We start from the raw sequence: 13255 nt of genomic DNA on the forward strand, positions 1-13255 counted from the left end.
CATTTTTGCAAGCCCTGGAGCTCCAGTATATAACAGTAGTGCCAACCTCACATTTTTTGATAAAAGGTTTAAAAAAACAAACCAGTAGCCTGGTGTTCTGATGCACGATTCTAAGTGCAGGTGGATCTCTTGAGAGTACAAGTCCTGCCTGGTCTACATAGGAAAAGTAGGTCAGGACTGCAAAATGAGAGCCTGTCTTAAAAACAAAAACCAGTAATACAGACAAATCTTTTTGTTTGCCTTTTAAATGGGTTGGTTTAATTCACAGTGATACCGAATCAGAGTGCAACAAAGATGAAACAGCAGACTCTGGCAGGACTCCAGGCTGGGTGTTCTTGCAATACATAGCTGAGATAAGAATTGCTGAACACTAGAGACAATGAGCCATTGTATTTATTTTTATTACAAACGTTTATTACAATTTACAATAGGCTTCAGGATAACACTCCATTCTAGCTGTATGTGACACAGCTATTATGGCAGGGAATCCAGATGTTTAACAGGCTCCAGGATACAACTTCCTTCTACCTGTAGGTGACAAAGATGTTATGGCAGTGAATACAGAAGCTTAAATAGGAACGGAAGGGGGGGGGTCACCATCCCCTCAGAGATGAGGAACAGCTTACTTTTTGCCAGATTTCTTAATTCCACCTGTGGCCAGGGGGCCCTTGCCCGATGCCTTGGCTTTCATTTCCTCGAGTTTCTTCTGCTCCTCCTTCTGTTTCTGCTTGAAAGCCTTATCTTCCTCGTCCATCTCCTTGGTCTGCTTCTTGGGCTGTTTCAAGGGCTTCTTTTTGCCACCTTCTCGGCCCGACATAGCGCCTACAGCTCTGACCCTAAGCCGAGGGCAAATCTTAAAAGAAAAACGAAACAAAACATAGCACGAAACGATCCAGATTTAAACGGTGGGACTCTGTCTGCGCAAAATTACATATTTTTTTTAAAAAATCACAACAGGACAGGGGACGAAGATGACTAGGAAGGGAAGCTGGGAAGACATTTCTGGGATATAAATGTTTCATATTTGGTTAAGGTACACAGACAGAAAATTAGTTATCAAAACACCTAAACGAACTGAGCTCTCCATTACGACGTCGCTCTATATAAACCAGTAACAAAGAGATATGATTAACTTAAATGTCAGTGTTTCTGATAACCCCAAACTCGTGCTATACTAAAAAGCACAACAAATCGGAGATGAATTTCAGTGAGAGGGAAGAGCAGACAGCAGAGAGGGTCAAACCTAATGAATCACTAGAAGACCGGCCGCCGAAAGCGAAGTGCTTCTAAAAGCTCCAGCGTCCCAGGAAAAGAAATCCGCGCGCTTTTTCCGGCCATGCGCAAAACCGTCCGAGTGACCTTACCGGAAGGGTCCGGAGGGAAACGTTGCCACTGTAGCAAAGGACCTGGTAGCAACTTGGTTCCTGCGCGGATGCTGGGGCTGTAAGGCGCCTGGCGGTCGGCTGATCGTGGATCGCAGAAGGAGGACACTGGGGCCGCCATCCGTCCGCTGCTACTATGATTCCGGTGTCGCTGGTGGTGGTGGTGGTGGGTGGTTGGACTGCCGTCTACCTGGCCGACTTGGTGTTGAAGGTGAGGGCCTAGGGCCTAAGGCCCCAGCCAGAGGAGTTCAAGGCTGGTGCGCATGGTCCTGTGTTGCCCAAGGCCTTTCCTCTTTCCCTAGCCAAGTTTTCTCGCCGGGCTGGAACCCGCTCCGCGGTGGTGTCTACGTGCACCCTTCCGCGTGGCGCATCCGTCCGGCAGAGTAAATAAAGCAAGGCAAGCTGCGGGAGGGGTGTGGCGGCCCGCGCAGTCACCGCTGCCGCAGTGCGGGCGCCTGGTCCCTGCAGTTTTTTTGCTCCTTCCTCGGAGAAGCCTGTGATGAGCTTGGGAGGTAGGGCTAGAAGGAGGAAAGATACTAAACATCCGCTTAGGAAAAGGCAATGTTTTTCCCTCTTTGTGCTAAGGTTAACACCCGGGAGACGCTGCTGCTATTGGGATAAATCGAAATCAAATCGTGATTTAAATCGCTGGTATCAAAAGTACACAGGAGCACTCTAGGTTCCGGTTAAAATTTAGATTCTGATTCGGCAGGTCTGGGAGGAAAGCTTAGATTCTGTATTAACAGTTAGTTCCTTTGTCCGGCTGACGGTACTGACCATGCTTTAAAGTAGCAGGCTTAAGTAGCAAGAGTTTAGATAGCTACATTTTCTACTAGGCAAATTGTAATTTAGACCCTACACTCCCTTCTTCACAGTGACGCCACACACCCCAGGCATACAGTGCATTTTTTAAAAAAAGTGTTGTGGGTGTTGAAATGGTAAGAAGAGATTTCAACAGTTGTCTGAGCACATGCTTCAGACACCATTAGAATGGAGTGGGGGTGGGGAATACCAGCATAGAAGTTCCCAAAGGTTTAAAATTTGTCCTTTTTTGGTCATATTTAAACTTTGAAATGCCAGGTCTATGAAGTGTAGTCCTTCGGAGGGCTAGGGCCTGCCACTTCCTAACCTTTCTGACCTTGGACAGCTTACTCCCTGTGTCTCCATTTCTTGTCTTTAAATCGAGATAACAACAGGAAAGCATTGCCTGAATTTATGGAGAGGATTATATTAGTGAATTTACATAGTATACTGTATCTGAGGTTCAGTGACCAATAACACTTGGATAATCTGGGCACTTGTTAGAATGGCAGCCACTCAGGTCTCACCTCAGACCTGTAGAAACACATTTTGTATCGTGACAAGGTCTCCTGATGATTTCTGTGCACATTTATCCGAGAATCGCTGGTACAATGGACTTGGCATAATGCTTAGTAGTGTAGGCCACAGTGATTTGGTGATTGAGCTCATGAGAAAAAGCGTCATGATTTTTTCATGTTTCATGTATGGAAAAAAATAGCCGGGCGTGGTGGCGTATACCTTTAATCCCAGCACTCGGAAGGGAAAGGCAGGTGGATGGCTGTGAGTTTGAGGATAGCCTGATCTACAAAGTGACTCCAGGACAGCCAAGGCTACACAGAGAGACCCTGTCTCGAAGCGCACCCTCCCCTCAAAAAAAGAAAGAAAGAAAGAAAAATAAATCCTTTGGTCAGGCAGTGGTGGCACATGCCTTTAATCCCAGTACTTGGGAGGCAGAGGTAGGCGGATTGCTGTGAGTTCGAGGCCAGCCTGGTCTACAAAGTGAGTCCAGGACAGTCAAGGCTACACAGAGAAACCCTGTCTCGAAAACAAACAAACAAACAAAAGCCCAGATGAATAGAACTCATCAAACTATAGTCAGTCCCAGGTCAAATAAGTGAGTGATGTGGCTTTAATTTTTGGGACATCCTCTGTCTTCATAAAAGCACAACCCCTGAGCAATGGCACTGACTCAGGAGTATCTGTCTGGAAATGGAGAGACCTTGCCTGAAAAAAAGTATATATGGCTGTTTTGTCTGCTTGTATGTACACTATGTGCATTCAGTGCCCTCAGGGCCCATAAGAGGTCATAAGATCCCCCTGGAACTGGAGTTACAGATGGTTCGTAGCCACCATGTGGGTGCTGGGTTTGGGTCTGGGTCCTCTGGAAGAAGAGCAGCTGCTTTTACTGGCTAAGTCCTCTCTCCAATGCCAAAGACCTTGACTTTTGAGAACTTCCCCTTCTTTTGGTCTGTTGTTCTACCCTTGAGTTTTTCCGCACAGTAGACCTCTGCTGCACAGGTGTCAGCCTCCTTTTCAAAGTCCTGGAAAACAAGCAGATTTAACATGCCATCAGAAGACAGTAGACACACTTACAGACACTGCCATTCAGACTCAGGTCATTTCTTTATGATGGTAAAAGAGCTGAAATAGCCTTCTAAGACAGCTCGATTTTCATACAGATGGTCATCAGTTAATACAGTAGTACTTCCAGTGCTTTCTGTAACTGCCTTGTTACTTATAGATCTACCATAGCCAAGGACTTGAAAGTCTTCAGACCCTTGTTACTGTTTATAAGCAGCTGTCATTGTGATCCCTAGGGAAATTTAAGAGCTGCTACTGAGACCAGGAAGGACGTTAGGTAAATTTTGTACTTTATCTGGCATAACTTGAGGCTTGCTTAGGTGAAAATAGAAAATAGTGATTCAAAGTAAGCTAGTTCTTCTGTTGAATCCACTGGGAGTGTACGAATTATCTCAAAAGACCTCTTTCTGTGGCAATAAAATAACCTGTGATAATTATTAGCTGTACGTAGCTGTCCAACATTTGCAAAAACTTGTTGGAATAGAGATATGAGTATAATTTTGATACCACAATTAGAATACTAGAAACAAGTGTCTCAATGTTCTTACATTGATTACACATTAAAATGATAGCTTGAATATTATGGACTAGAAATATGAAAATGAATCTTTCCTTTTTTAAATGTACTAGACAGTTTAAAATCATATGGGGCTTACATTTTTGATGTACATATTTCTTATGTGATTCATGGTTTTTTAGCAGAGGTTAGGATTTTTTTTTGGGGGGGGGGGTGAGGGTTGTTGTTGCTGGTAGTGGTGGTGGGTTCGGTTTTTTGAGACAGGGTTTCTCTGTGTAGCCCTGGCTGTCCTGGAACTTACTTTGTAGATCAGGCTAGCCTTGAACACAGCGATTGGCCTGCTCTGCCTCCCAAATGCTGGGTTTAAAGGTGTGCGCCACCACTTCCTGACAAGATCAGGATTATTTGTTTCGAGACAGGGTTTCTCTGTGTAGCCTTGACTATCCTGAACTCACTCTGTAGACCAGGTTAGCCTTGAACTCAGAGATCTGCCTGCCTCTGCCTCCCCAAGTGCTGGAATCACAGGTGTATACCACCACACCCAGTTTCATGATTTTTTTAAGGGCTGGAAATAAATAAGCATTTTTTTAAAAGATTTATTTATTATCATGTATACAGTGCTCTGCTTGCATGTGCTCCTGCAAGCCAGAAGAGGGCACCATATAACATTACAGATGGTTGTGAGCCACCATGTGGTTGCTGGGAATTGAACTCAGGACCTTTGAAAGAGCAGGCGGCGCTCTTAACCACTGAGCCATCTCTCCAGCCCAAAATAAGTAAGCATTTTAAGCTTTAAGGGTTATAGGATTTTTGTCACATATTTTTGGGGTTTGTTTGCTATTTGGAGGAGACAGGGTTGGTTGATACATTTCTCTATGTGAGTCTAGCTGGCCTGGAACTCACTAGCTCTAACATGCTGACTGTGAACGTGCAGAGATACTTCTGCTTTTCCTTCTCCACTGTAGTGATGGATTACAAGCATACTCCACTGTGCTGGCAGCTTTTCATTGTTGATTTACTGGGATTTAGAACCACCATAGAAACAATTTTCTATGGTGTAGCTGCAAGGGGTTATCTAGATTAGGATAAGTGAGAGAGAAAACCCACCCTACATGTGGGAGCTACTATTCCTATGGGGTAGGATCCTGGACTGGATAAAAACAGCAAAAGCACATAAACACAGCTCTCGTCTTCCTCTGTCTCTTGACTGTGGATGTGATGTGCTCAGGTGCCTCTGCCACTCTCTCCTCAGTCTCCAGTGCCATGTCTTCTGCTCTATGATGGGCTATACCCTGGAACTGTGAGCCAAATTAAACCTTTCCTAAAGCTTCTTTTTTGTCACAGTATGTAGGCAAGTAACTGTCATAACCATTATCTCAAGCAAAAATGAACAACTATTCTTAAATTGCAGGCTATGAGTCAGATTTTGCTTTTGGGTTATAGTTCTCTGGACCCTAACCCAGTTACCCAGTCAATTCAAGACCTTTAATACTTGGAAGAGTAAATGTGAGGCTTTACGATTGTAAACATTTAGGTGGGACTGGGCTTGTAGTTCAGTTTGTGGAGTGCTTGCCTAGCATGCACAAAGTCATGGGGTGGATCCCCGGCATAAACTGGACATAGTGTCAGATGCCTGTGATCTCAGCACTTGGGAGGTGAAGTAAAGAGGATCAGAAATTCCAGGTCATCTTTAGCTATGTGGAAGCTAGAGACCAGCCTGGGTTACATGAAACTAGCTCAAAACTATTATAAACATTTGTGCCAGTAACATCTTGATTTCTTTTAGAACGTTCTTATTTTCTTTATTTTTTAACCTTTATTTATTTCTTTGTTTTCTTATAAATCTATTCTTCAAATTGAGTGATGCTGAACTTTTCTTTCTCTTAGTCATCTGTGTATTTTAAACATTCTTATGAAGACTGGCTGGAAAACAATGGATTGAGCATCTCTCCTTTTCATATAAGATGGCAAACTTCAGTTTTTAATCGTGCCTTTTACAGTTGGGGACGGCGGAAAGCAAGGATGCTTTACCAATGGTACTTTTCATCTTCAATTTTTGGGTTAAATTAGTAATTTAATTAAATATGATCATCGGAGATAGCTTGTTAACAATTTCTATCATTTTTGGATCTATTGAGCATGCAGTCATAGACACACAGACACATATAAGAAAGTGTATCATTGTGCTATTTCAAACATTAAAAATCATGGTACCTGAGCATAGTGGTGCATACCTGTTATCCCAAAAGGACCAGGAGTTTGAAGCTAACCTAAGTTAGATTTCGAGTTTGAGGCCAGTCTGAGCTACATGAGAACCTTGTCTCAAACACACAAATAAAAAATAAAATGAAAAAGGCTGGAGAGATAGTTCAGCAGTTAAAACCATTTGCTGTTCTTCTAGAGGGCCCAAATAAAGTCTAAATTTAGATAGATAGACAGACAGACAGACAAACTTATGAAAATGTATGGTTGTGTGTCTTTGGGATACCTAATATCCTAATGATTTCTTTTTTTTAAAGATTCATTTATTTTTATTTTGTCCGTTTGTTTTGCTGAATATGCACTAACCCATGCAGTGCTCACAGGAGCCAGGAGAGGATCGTATCTCCTGAAACTGGAGTGATAGTTGTGAGCCAATATGTTGTGCTAGGAACTGAACCTGGGTCCTCTGCAAGAACAGACAGTGCTCTTAACCTCTGAGACATCTCTCCAGCGCTCATAGCAGGTTCATAGTCAGAGAATTTGGGGCTAGTGAGTAATGTGCTCTAAATGACTTTTTGTTAAAAATGAAGCTCCAGGTTCGAACAGCAGCAGATATCCCTAAGAACCCCAGCACTCAGAAGTCTGAAACAGAATTGATAATTTGAGGAAAGCCTGGACAGCATAGCAATTTCCAGGCCACTCTGGGGTACATAGTGAGACCGTGTCTCTCTCTCTCTCCCTCCCTCCCTCCCTCCTCACTCGCGAGCGCGTGTTCTCTCTCTTTCTCTCTCTCTCTCTCTCTCTCTCTCTCTCTCTCTCTCTCTCTCTCTCTCTCTCTGTCTACACACACACACACACACACACACACACACACACACACACACACACGAAAATAAGAAAAGAAAAAGACAAAATAGAAAAGGTATTTCAGAGACTGTGGATAGTTTTTCAAATTAGCAGTTTCTCTTTTAAAGCTTTTTACCTGAAAAATCCAAAATATAGAAAATGTCCACTTTCCAAATAATAAACCTTCTTCCCTTGATTGCCTTGGAAATGTGATATAGTTGCTATTTTAATACTCTTTGAATTAACTGTCTGCTTCCTAAATATTTTATAAATTTTAAGTTAGAGTTATCAATTTTAACATTAGAAGTGAAGACAAAGTATTATGGTTCAGAATTAAAGTACATATGTAAGTAAAATGTAAGCCCCAAATGTATTCAAGCTAAATGTAAACAATCAAATAATCAAAAAGCCAGAAAGGGTACAGAAATAAAAATAGGCAAAGCTAAAATTTGGTTCTTTAAAAAGACTAATAAAATTGAAGAAGAAAAAGCAGTAAGCCCAGCATGGTGGCGCATGCCTATAATCCCAGCACTTGGGAGGCAGAGGCAGGGGGATCACTGTAAGTTCAAGCCAGCCTGGTCTACAGAGGGAGTTCCAGGACAGCCAAGGCTACACAGAAAAACCCTTTCTTGAAGAACAAAAACTAAAAAGAAACAAAGAAAAATAGTAACTAAAAATCATAATTGAAAAGATATTCAAATTCTATGAACATTAAAACAAAAATAAGATTATTACAAATGATTCTACAACCTTAAATTTCACAACAGAACTTTATGAATATAAAAGGTAATTTTTATTATTAAAACCACAGAATAATAAAACTATTAAATTTTACTTCCATGGTATTTAAACTAATTTATCACAAAGTAAAGCTAAAATAAAGTACAGACTATTCTGGATGAAAAAAAATGAATGAATGCCCTAATATTAAGAGCATTCCTAGCTATATTAAACACAAAGAAAACAGTGCTATATAAAGGAGCAAGTAGAGAGGACCCCCCCAAATCCTTTTTTAAAATTAGGAATGATATTCAGGTTTTTTTAGGTGTCAGAGTATTATATGTAGTTTGTTAGAAGTACCTGTGAGTCAGTCAGATTGTTTAGATAGGGGGGAAAGGCTGAGTTATTGGTCCTTTTAACAATTGTTTAAAAGCTGTGAAATGTGGCCCATCAGTTACTTTGTTAGTCCATGCATTATGAAGAATTGTACACTTACATGTTTGTTTTTGTTCTTGTTGCCAGGTTCAATTTTGGAATGGTGTTTGGCGTGATTGCCATGTTCAGCTCTTTTTTTCTCCTTGGAAAAACACTGATGCAGACTTTGGCGCAAATGATGGCTGACTCTCCCTCTTCTTACTCTTCCTCTTCTTCTTCTGCTTCTGCTTCTTCCTCTTCCTCCTCCTCCTCCTCCTCCTCTCTTCACAATGAACAGGTGCTGCAAGTTGTGGTAAGTACACTTTTTTTTTTTTTTTTTTGCTTTAAACAACTGAAGAAACATATTTTGGGGTAGTATAACTAAGATGCATAAAGTAAACATTAAAGTAAAACATCTCATGCTTTTTCAGATTACACACTTAATCAAAAACCATTAGTATAAGATTAGCAGAAATTGTCCACAGTATTGGATGGCAGTGGTAGTAACTGTAGCAGAGAATAAGTGGACCACTGGTAAGACAGGCAGTAGCTACAGATTCCCCTTAACTCAGGTTGTCTTCTTGAGGTGGATAATGCTTATTTCTGCGAGGAGTAAGCATGCTGACTTGAGATCCCTATAACATGTAAGTAAACTGCGTCTTAACCCTGTTTCTTTTATGGTTTTCAGAATTTACTCTTCTTTTATTTAAAAGTATAAGGCTTATATTAGGGGCTAAAGATATAAGACATTTTTGAATTATCACTGTGATTTCTTTCAAACTGGGTTTTACTCCATAAGCTAGGCTAGCCCAATACTTGCTGTATAGCCCAGGCTGCCCTCAAACTTATGGATATTGTACTGCCTTAACCTCACATGTACTGAGATTTCAAACACAAGTCACTATACCCATGTCATGGTTTCTTTTTCTTTTTTTTTTTTTAAATGAGGTATTTGTTTTTTGGGTTGATTTTAGTGGTTTGTTTTTGTTTGTTTGTTTGTTTCAAGGCAGGGTTTCTCTATGTAGCCTTGGCTGTCCTGGACTCTCTTTGTTGACCAGGCTGGCCTCGAACTCACAGTGATCTGCTTGTCTCTGCCTCCCAAGTGCTGAGATTAAAGGTGTGTGCCACCACACCTGGCTCTTTTTTTTTTTTAAAGAATGATTGGTTGGTTGGATTTCTGATATAGGGTTTCTCTCTGTAATCCTGGCTGTCTTGGACTTGCTTTGTAGAGAAGGCTGGCCTCAAATTCACAGAGATCTGCCTGCCTCTACCTCCCAAGTGTTGGAATTAAAGGCATGTGCCACCACACCAGCTTTATTTATTTTATTTTTATATGTCTTTTACCTGTATATATGTGTACTGTATGCATGTCTGGTACCAACAGAGGTCAAAAGGGAACATTGGATTCCCTGAAACTGTGGGTACAGACAGTTGTGTGTCACCATGTGGATGTTGGGAACCAAATGTGGGTCCTCTGTAAAAGTAGTGAGTGCTCTTAACTGCTGATCCATCTCTCCAGTCTCCACCTTGTGATTTCTTAATGTTAAAAAAAATAAGCTAGGTTTTATTCCTTTGGTTGTAAGCTATTATAGTAATTCTTCCTTTAAGTCACATGTGTATGCTTATATCTTATCTTTTGGCAGTTCTGGGATTCGAAAGTACAGTGTCATATACATGCAAGCCAAATGCTCTACTCCTGAGCTATAGCAAGAGAGCTCAACATTGGCTCACTTTTGCTTTATAGTTTTTCAACTATTATTTATTTATGTCTACATCACATTTTTATACTTGTAGTTTGCATTCCATGAGTTACAAATGTTGTATTTAATAATGTTCTTATTAATGGGACATTTAAGTATATAGTGCTCTGCCTGCATGTACACCTGCAGGCCAGAAGAGGGCATCAGATCACATAGATGGTTGTGAGCCACCATGTGGTTGCTGAGAATTGAACTCAGGACTTCTGGAAGAGCAGGCAGTGCTCTTAAAGTTTGAGCCATCTCTCCAGCCCCCAGATTTTTTTTTAATAAAAGAAAATCTTATCTCTCTATTTCTGTTAAGTTGGGCCAATGTGGAAAAACTTACAAGTGACTTATAGAGAATGAAAAAGGATGGTCACACTTCTTTCTTAGAGGTTGAGATGCTTTGTCTGGTGAAGCTGCTGCGTAAGACAAATTTCTTTCTTCAGTAAACATTTCATTAGTGTGTCCTGCCTACTGACCGTGTACTGGGTCCCATTTACCTCTGAAACAAAACCCCAGGCTCACATTTATGGAATGTTTAGTCTAGCAAATGAGATGCTATGATTGTTATTTGATTGGGCATTATACAAGGTGCAGTGGCAACCAAAGCAGGGTCAGGTGTACCCAGCACTAAGAAAGGAGAAGAGAGCGGAAGTAGGAGGACAGTTCACATAGCCTGGAAAAGGAAGCTGAGAGTCAGTGAGAGCCGAGCACCTCAGGAATAGAAGGACCACTGTAACATGGAGCACAGCAAGAAAATCATAGTAACCATAAACCCCTAGGTAACATAGGTAATGTTGCCCCTGTGAAGTTTCTGTGTGTGTTGTGGTTTTTTCTCCCAACACAGGGCCAATAGGCAGGATACACTCATGAAGTTTATTTTGTTCTCCCTGACTTACAGATGAGAAAGCCATTGCCCAAAGACATTACCTCATTTGTTCAGGACCTCAGTTAGTAAATAGTGTAGCCATCATCAATGACAATAGAGTCTTCGCTACATCGTGTTGTATTCCTTTAAAAAGACAAATAAAAGCCAGCCCTAGGGGTACAGGCTTATAATCCCAACTACTTGGGAGGCTGATTCGGAAGGATTGCAAGTTGAAGGCTTGACTTGGCTACAAAGCAAGTTCAAGGCCACCGTGTGCAACATAGTGAGAACCTATCCTAAAGTAAAAGGTAAAAGAAAGTGTTGGGAGGCATAACTTCATGATAGAGCACTGACTAGCATGCGCTAGACCCTATGTTCAATTTGAGGTGAGGGAAGAGAGAAAGAAAAGGGGAAAAGCAAGAAGGGAGGGAGGTGAGTGGAAGGTTTATTCAAGAAAGTATACATGATTTTGACCTACCTTTATGGGGAATATGGTTAAAGTTAAGGTAGGCATATTATAAGAGAACAATATGGGAAATAGGAGATAAGATGGGACATATAGGTAGTATCTAGACCATGAAAGACCTTTCTAGAAAGTTTCTGTTTTACCTATAGATTAGAGTTCTGTACAAAAAGGGCCAAAATATAGTTAGATCAAAGACAAGGGAAATAATTTATGAGTACAGATGGAATGATTCATTTTAGAAGTAACAAAGATCTAAACTAAATTTGTGGCAAAGAGAATGAAGGCCCTGAGAGGCTACCCATGCAGAAGATGATCCTGAACCCATTCACGTAGTGACAACATTAAGAAGATTCAATGGGTTAAAGAGAGAGAGAGAGAGAGAGAAAGGAGAGAGAGAGAGAGACAGACAGACAGACAGACAGAGACAAAGAGCGCGCATGCGCACTTGAAGTTTGGAGGGAAAAGTGGTGTTGGAATAAAGGGGGAGTTGGAGGATTTAAAAGGGAGGGTGGATTTGATCAAAACACCATATTTGTATTATGAAATACTCAATTTTTAAAGGGAGTGAAGAGAATGAAGCTGATGGCTTCTCAGACAGTGATTAATTTAATGTGAAGCTGGAGAGTGCAGGGACGGTTCAAGGATGACTCTTAGTTATACAAGTAATTTTTAAGAAAGGAGATTAAGAGGGATGGAAGCCCATTTAAGGAAAATCTGATCATTGGCCTGTCTGCATGCTCTAGATCTAATGGCAGATTGTCATATATACAAATTATTCTTCTCTTTACTTCTCAGTTTATTCAGCGTTCATAAAAATACTAGGTGACCTGTGCTTTTGGAACAGTTAAAAAGCCAGAAGCCCCATAGTCTACCATGTACTTTTGTGTTTAATTTTTAAAATGCCTTGTCTCTTGTCTCTGAGATAAGTCTCTGGAGCTTAAGAAACACACTCCTTGTTTATTCTCAAATTTTCTGAAGCCATGTCCCGTATTAATTCCCATAGCCCTGGCACTGTGTACTGTTGAAAAAGTGTTCTGCGTTCAGTGTTCCAGTACATCTAATACTCTGCAATTGTGTCAGAGACAGATGGTCATCTTGTACGGTTGCCAGCCATTAAGACCTGCCATCTGTTGCTCTAGTCAGTTGCAAACTCAGACTCGTACCTTATCTTATTTACTTATTAATGTATCCAGAAGACAGTGTACAGAAGGAACAGAGAGCTGGTGGCAAAAAAATTAAGTGAGTTATTTGAAATTAAGGCAAGCTGTGCTTTGGTGAAGGCTGTTTTATGAGCTAGGTGGCATGGCATGAGAGATGACCTTAAGGGAATCCATTTTTAAAAAGTACCAGAAACAGGAAAAGTAAACTGAGCAGATATTTTACCCAGCATGGGAATGGAGAAATGGGACACTGTGGAAGAAGAAAGGCTGCTTAGTAAGGTATGAGTAAAGAGAATTCCAGATAACAAGATATCACACACACATTAAAGATGTTGATTATGAAAATGAGCTTCATAATCAGAAAACAGACGAACTTAGAACATGACTGAGCCACATTCTGTGGATCTCTCTTTGGTTACAAGGCTTTAAAAGTGAAACTCATCTGCTGTGCAGCCCAAAACCATGGTCCAATTGAGATGGTGGTAAAATTTTAGATCATAAAAGTCCTTGAAAAAAAATCAGGTTGTTAATTTACATGAAGTGGAATGGAGACGAC

General features: G+C 41.0%; 2 protein-coding genes across 4 annotated transcripts in view; one reads left to right on the plus strand and one right to left on the minus strand.

Annotated features, from left to right (window-relative positions):
- Positions 1 to 425: 425 nt before the first annotated feature.
- Positions 426 to 1398, minus strand: LOC127184688 (translation machinery-associated protein 7). Its single transcript, XM_051141033.1, has 3 exons — positions 1244 to 1398; positions 620 to 853; positions 426 to 521 (listed from the first exon to the last, which is right to left on the minus strand). Exon 2 carries the CDS (start codon positions 815 to 817, stop codon positions 623 to 625), a length of 195 nt encoding a protein of 64 aa, XP_050996990.1. The 5' UTR covers positions 818 to 853; positions 1244 to 1398; the 3' UTR covers positions 426 to 521; positions 620 to 622.
- Positions 1399 to 1444: 46 nt separating this feature from the next.
- Mbtps2 (membrane bound transcription factor peptidase, site 2) overlaps positions 1445 to 13255 on the plus strand; it is a 57109-nt gene continuing 45298 nt past the window's right edge. For 2 of the 3 annotated variants that reach the window (XM_051141028.1, XM_051141029.1), the window contains exons 1-3: positions 1445 to 1593; positions 6169 to 6317; positions 8572 to 8776. In XM_051141028.1, coding sequence (XP_050996985.1) covers positions 1519 to 1593; positions 6169 to 6317; positions 8572 to 8776 — 429 coding nt within the window. In that variant the 5' untranslated portion in view covers positions 1445 to 1518. The remainder of the gene's footprint in view (positions 1594 to 6168; positions 6318 to 8571; positions 8777 to 13255) is intronic. The other variant, XM_051141030.1, reaches the window with a different exon arrangement.

Source organism: Acomys russatus, chromosome X (assembly GCF_903995435.1).
Source record: "Acomys russatus chromosome X, mAcoRus1.1, whole genome shotgun sequence".
In the NCBI taxonomy this organism is placed as follows: Eukaryota; Metazoa; Chordata; class Mammalia; order Rodentia; family Muridae; genus Acomys; species Acomys russatus.

What these genes read in the sequence shown, in the direction of transcription:
- LOC127184688 (XM_051141033.1), bottom strand. Translation starts at nt 817, where the DNA reads ATGTCGGGCCGAGAAGGTGGCAAAAAGAAGCCCTTGAAACAGCCCAAG.